The sequence below is a fragment of the Conger conger genome, chromosome 8 (assembly GCF_963514075.1).
Source record: "Conger conger chromosome 8, fConCon1.1, whole genome shotgun sequence".
NCBI classification, from domain to species: domain Eukaryota; kingdom Metazoa; phylum Chordata; class Actinopteri; order Anguilliformes; family Congridae; genus Conger; species Conger conger.
The window spans coordinates 53,521,009-53,527,556 of NC_083767.1; the positions used below are offsets into that span (position 1 = coordinate 53,521,009).

The 6,548-nt window shown below is 42.5% G+C and overlaps 1 protein-coding gene across 1 annotated transcript in view; it reads left to right on the forward strand.

Annotated features, from left to right (window-relative positions):
- The window catches only part of LOC133134886 (anoctamin-2-like), a 42,742-nt gene extending 39,928 nt beyond the window's left edge, over positions 1–2,814 (forward strand). Inside the window, exons 24-25 of the mRNA XM_061251452.1 lie at positions 1,646–1,751; positions 2,494–2,814. Coding sequence (XP_061107436.1) covers positions 1,646–1,751; positions 2,494–2,814 — 427 coding nt within the window. The remainder of the gene's footprint in view (positions 1–1,645; positions 1,752–2,493) is intronic.
- The last annotated feature ends 3,734 nt before the right edge of the window (positions 2,815–6,548 follow it).

Consider the following 6,548-nt stretch of genomic DNA (forward strand, 5'->3'; position numbering starts at 1 on the left):
GAAAGAGAGATGCTTATGGGAAATGAGATTGAGGTGGTTGTAGGGAATTCATGCAGTAGGGTTAAGTGAGGTAGTGTGTGAAAGAAAGAAAATCCCAGAGATCCATGGTCATAATCACATTTTCTCACCCTTCTTACAATATATTTGGTATGCTCAAAGTAGTAAGTACATTAGGGTGCTATCGCAAGCGGACATATGGTAATCTAGGAATTTCCAGAGCGCATCACAATCCGTAATTTTAGTGGGAGTGAATCATGTGCATCATTTTCTGACTGGGTAATTCCACTAGGGGAAACTTTTGGGTTTTTTGGCTTTCTCAGACATGTATGCTAATATGAACCCTATTTGAACTGACACAACTGAGTTTCATGGAAACTTTTAGATATATAGTAGAAAGTTTCCAGACCTGGAGTGCTGAAGAAAGCAAGAAAAGGGAGCAGATATGGACAGCTTGTTTCAATTGCACTTACATTCCTCCACTGCTGAAGAAGAGTTTTTAAGAGAAAATAAACAAATACAATCAATGACTTCAATGGAACAGTACATGCCGTGTGAACGTCCAGTGAAATTACAGCTGCAATTAATTTTCCCTCTCATGATACTAATCCCGAATGAATAAACTAAAGATTTATGTGATATTTTTAAAATGTTTATATACTGTATAAAGCTCAATAAATAACTATTATAATATCATATCATTTTTAATAATAATAATAAGAAGAAGAAGAAGAAGAATACAAGCGAAGGAGGGGAGTGAGTGAGATGGATAGAGGGACAGAGCAACAGAAAGCTTCCATTGCAGAAACCCTGGGGTCAGACCTGGCTGTAAAAAGAGACCCTGCTACTGTGTTTGTCTGTCAGTTTCCAAAACAAGCTGTAGGATGTTAGGCAACAATAACCCCTTTGAGCGTGCACTTTAGTGCTGTCCCTCAGGCTGCTGGACCGGACTATCTTAACCCCAGGCCCCCGGAGAGAGTCTTTATCAGAGGGGAGCTGTGCTTTCTGGCAGGGCGGATTGGGAACGGGTCGAGCCCTGTTTGTTTGCGTGTTTTTACTGTGCCCCCTGGAGACCAGTGGCTGCAGGATGTCTGCATCTTCACTTCCTACTGTGGGGATTCAAAAAAGGGGAGTGGGGGGGTGTTGTATGGGCAACACGGCTGATGAGGTGGAAAGATGGAACTATTTACTAGTATCAGTTACTTAATTGATTGTGAAGACTAGCTTTGTCTTGCTAAAATAGTATTAGAATGGTTTTATCTTTTCCGACAGGAATAATTGTTTCTATTAACTCTGAATCCAAAAGGCCAACATTTCTTGTGGGCTCCCCCAGGGCTCAATCCTCTTTCCTTGTACTGTATGTGCCCCTTGTGGTAGAGAGCAATACGTGCTAATGATCTTAAATTACAAAGCTCCTTACAAAATGTCCTCAAAATGAATTAGACCAAAAGAAGAAAAGAGACAATATATCAAAGAGCTGAGGAGCTACTGTAAGGTGTCAGGTAACAAATCCAAGGTGAATAATCCTGGTATTATTATAGAGGCTCATTTTAGCTTTCAACAAGTGTAACAAAAGTTGAACCCTCTTTTTGGCAAAGAGATTCACGTCTTTATTGCGCTGATCAGTGTCCATCTTTCCGTGCTGTAGGTATAAGGACTACAGGGAGCCGCCCTGGTCCGGAGAAGCCTACCAGTTCTCCAAGCAGTACTGGGCAGTGCTCGCTGCCCGCCTGGGCTTCGTCATTCTGTTCCAGGTACAGCCAACATGCCAAACTCTCTGTCAGGCATTACACTGCAGTGGCAAAAATCACCAAAGATGAGACAGCAAAGCACCTTTAAAAATGAGTCAGTGAGCAACCCATTACTAGGGATGATGTATGGAAAAAAGAGAGATAAATGTTGAATTTGTAAGCTCTTGTCTCTATTGAAGAAATACTGCCAGACTTAAAGAGGGAATTAAGTGAAGGAGAAATCAAATAGTAAGAAGTGGATATAGCGACAGATCAGAGACTGTACTGCACTTATAAAAAATTATAATTAGAGCTAAGAGGAGGGAGTAGATTTATTTTTACTGCCACCATTTGACTGGTGCTGGTTTACACCCTCCGTGTGCACTGGACTGTTATTAGGAGCAAATTTATGATTCAAGTAAGGCAAGGAACCAGGCCACAGGGTGCCTGCTGATCTTGAGATGTCCGCTGCAAATCTCTCCTCCAGCTACTACCATTGCCGCCATTCTGCAGACTATTCAGCACCACTTGTAGCGTATCACACAGCGCTTGGCTGAGAGTATACCCGCCAGCACTCCAGGACCACAATGATGTACAATCTATTATTGAATGTAGTAAATAAAAGTGAAGGAGAACACTGTGTTCCTGTTGACCACATAGCTCCCATACAGCCATTCTTCTTATACTGTACTGCTGTATGTGCATTTCCGGGCACACGTTCCCCGGCGTGTGCGTAACCTCCGCTCCTCTGCGTGCGCGTGCCCAGAACCTGGTGATGTTCCTGAGCATGCTGGTGGACTGGATGATTCCGGACATGCCCAAAGACATCAGCGAGCAGCTGAAGAAGGAGAAGACCATGATGGTGGACGTGTTCCTGCGGGAGGAGAAGGAGAAGATCCACCTCATCCACGGCCTGTTCGCCAAGGACGAGGCCGGGAAGGCGGCGGGCGACGCCCCGCTCCCGCAGCAGGAGCCCGCGCCCAACGCCGGGGACGGCGGCCCTCGGACCCGCTGCCGGGCAGCCAGCTTCAGCCAGTTCAGCAGAGAGACGCCTCCCAGCCCCAGCGTGAGGCACACGGCCGTGTGAGGGCCCGGGGCCGGAGGCCAGGGCGGGGGGCCCCAGCTGGTTTGGGCTAAGCCCTGAGTAGGGGTGAGGTGTTTGGGAGGACAGTGGAGGCCGGGATTTAGCTCTTCGGGGGTAGTGTCACCAGAATTTGTGGAAGAGACTTTTTCCTCTGTGGGACCGTCCCGCTAGGTCGACGGACGGCTTGCGTTCTAAGGCATTCGTTTATTTATTCCTGTTTGTCTGAGCTGGTGTGAAAGTTGCCCAGCATCAGGGTTTTGAAGCAGTGAAGTTTTCCTTTTCTTCTCCACTGTTCCATTTTTTGTTTACTTATTTTTTTGTAATCTATTTGAGAAGCCGTGGGCCGAGTGAAGCAGAGGAGAGACTGAGGCACTCTCCTGTAATGGAGACGGACCAGGACATAACAACCCAACGTTCACACGGCGAGATATGAACGATGTTATTTAAGTTTGTGTTTGATCCACTTTGCCCTCCCTTCAGTAGCAGCAGACTTTTTTATGCAGATGCTCCAGAGCAGTGTGAATTACAGGCTTCCTCACGCTTCACGTCATCACGCGACTGCTGACCGCTTTTCTAAGACTTCTCTGTGAAATATCGTTTGAGATAAAAGAGCAATACTTTTCATTCTCTCAGGTAAAGCCATCACTCTAGGCTCCTTTTGTTTATTTCTTTGAAAAAAAATTACATTTCCATGCAGGTACATTACATTAGATCAAAGGAATTGTGAAATAATATAACTTCATTCAAAGTAGGTAATGTTTTGAAACTATGAGTGTGGAAAGATATTAAAATTCATTCATTGTGGAAATTGTATGAAAAATACTGTTATGAGGTTTTCTTCCTGTAAGGCAGGGTGAATGCCCTCCGGGGTTATGTGTACCAGTGCCCATCACATACATGTATACCAGAATTTAGTGTACTGTCGTATGAGAATGCAGGTGGAATGGGGCTAGTGTTAGGGGTGAGGGCTGTGGTGAAATCAGGAGAGTATATGCTAAAGGACCAGTAGGGCACAAGACAAGAATGGAAATGACAGTGGCCATTTTGTGTGAATGTAAATGATGGCATGGCTTACTGGCAGGTGGTTTGGCAGAGGGGAAGTTTGGTGCTGGTTTCTGGGACAGCAGGGTATTTTGTGTTAGTGACTGGGACATTGCTGGGTGGGGGAGGTGGTTGGTGGATGGTGTGCATATTGGCAACAATGGAGCTTTTTTGTACATGATTTGCAGTATACACTGATATTTATCTTTAGTTTTATTTTTTATTTGCATGGTGAGCATTTGGAAAACATTTTTACTTGTGCATTCAGTAGTTACATTATAGGCCTATATTTTTGTTTAAGATTCTGAGGTTTATACATGGATTTTGCATACAATGAGTGCTTAGAGGCTGTTGCCAAAACACTAGATGCCTCAAATTGTCCCAAGTAGCTTCGTGTCTTCACTGGATGGGAATTGCTAAAGATCGCTGGTTTTAGCAATAATCATAACGCGTATCAGTACAGTTGGCATTTTTAGGTTTGTTTTGCAGTAGGCTCCATGCTCTGGAGGCATGTGGTCAGTCTGGGCAGATGGTGGAATGTACAGCGTGGTTTCCAGGGTCCTGAGGTCCAGCATTCAGCACCCGACCACGTTCAACAGCTCCACGCTCCGGATTCAACACTTTCATTTCAAACATTAATGTTGGGCCAAAAAGCGTCTTACGCCCTATATATTCTCTAATGTTTTCTACATGTGCATTTCTCTGACGGGGGAAAATTTGGGTGGCAAAATTCCATGAATTTTCAAAATGTTAAACTTTCCATGGAAATTAATGGGAATTCATACTGTAGGAGTTAATAGGTTTTTTTGCACACTGATAATAGCAGAACTGGATGTATTATTACTATCTACAATAAACTTAAGGTATGCTTTTACATATGTGTGGTTATGGCTGTGATGACCTTACTGAATGATCATCATACATTTATGAGCACACGTTGAAGTGTTGTCTTTGCAGCAGTGTATACTACACACATATGGTGATAGCTTAAGCTGCAATACATGCACACACATATGTTAGCCCGTGAACATACATTAATTAACAACAACGGGTATGATTTATACAAAGTGTATAATAAACTGACTCTATATTCCCATCATATTAAAAAGCAGTACAGCATGGAAAACCTTTCTTTGTAAACTTAGACAAATATAATCACAATATATATTATTATGTATGTTATTACCACATGTACCATCAACATTTTACCTCATCCATGAGTGCACGTGTCCCTGAGTTGAACGAGTAGATATAGTTTAGTTTAATTTTGGTCTGTCTAGTGTGCATGATGTGAAAGTGTGAGTGTCACATTGATACAGGGAACTTGATTGCTCATGTCAGAACTCAGGATACATCTGTCCAAATTATTAATAAAAAAGAGCATTGAAATGTTTCTCCCCTTGGTAACCATGGAATCCATGGAAACCAAAGCCAGGGGGCTGCATGGAATCCAGATTTGTCCTTAAACTGTATAAACTTGGCAAAGTGTTGATGTGAAGAAAGAAAGAAAAAAAAAACCTGAAGTTAACAATTATTTCAGTGAAATTGAAGGATATATTTTTATTGAATCCTGGCCTATGTTCCTGATGGAGATGAGGTGTCCTTCACCAAACCCATGGGGAGGATATAGTGACCTCTTCTAGGTGAGATGGGGGTTAGTGCTTATGTACTACTAAAAATAATCCCACTCAACTGGAACAAGCCAGAATTCATTTAGAATTCAGACTGCAGCATATGAGAACAATCATAAGAAATACTTGTACACACATCACTTGCATGCTGTGCAGAGAGAAGTATGACATGAGAAATGTCAGTGTATTATTATTATTGTATTATTAATGCTCCAGAAACAAATGTTTTGTATTCAGAATGCTTTGAGTTTTGGGTGGAGAATACTGAACTGACAAAGACCTACTTAGATTATGTTGTAATGTTGTAAAAATAGGACTTCCTTTTACATTAGTTGCATGCCAGCACTTGAACTGATTCCGTGCATATTCCACAAGTTTTAGGCTTTGCAGAAGCTTTCTTGAGTGTCAGTGCCATATGTGGTCTTGCCTGCTCGTAGCTAGCCCCTGATGCTTCCGTTTCGCGTTTCCAATTTAGTGGTTTCGCAAGCGGCTTCCAGCAAAACGTGATCAGCTTTCACAACTCCCTTCTCCTCTCCTCCGTCATGACTTTAATCTTTCCCTACATTCTGTCATACTGAGTGGGATTGCCATTTGTAGAGGATAAGAGGAGGGTCCACATTCATTTTAAATAAAGAGCTGGGTTGTAATATATCTTGACTTAAGGTACTCGCATGCAATACGAAAGCAAATGTTTTGTCAGCTCACAGAATGGAACGAGATGGTGCATGACATTTCATGCTTGTTATATTTTGAAACAGAGGAACTGAATTTGACACACACAGTTATGTTTTGCCCATCTCAAAGACATCACACATTTGATTATTGTGTTACTGTTATGAGGTAATGTGACACACATACACGTTGACATCCCCTGCCCTTTTCCTTTAGATTTTTCAGCGAATGGATTTTCTACTTTTATGACTCATCTGGGAACAATAGAATTTCATTTATCGCTGGGCTTTTGACTGCAGATCATAAGAGGATTAGCCCTCAGAGGACACAATGAACAATATCCTATAAACGTACACATTCCTATAGTACACAAGTCAATTCTGTCTAAAGCCT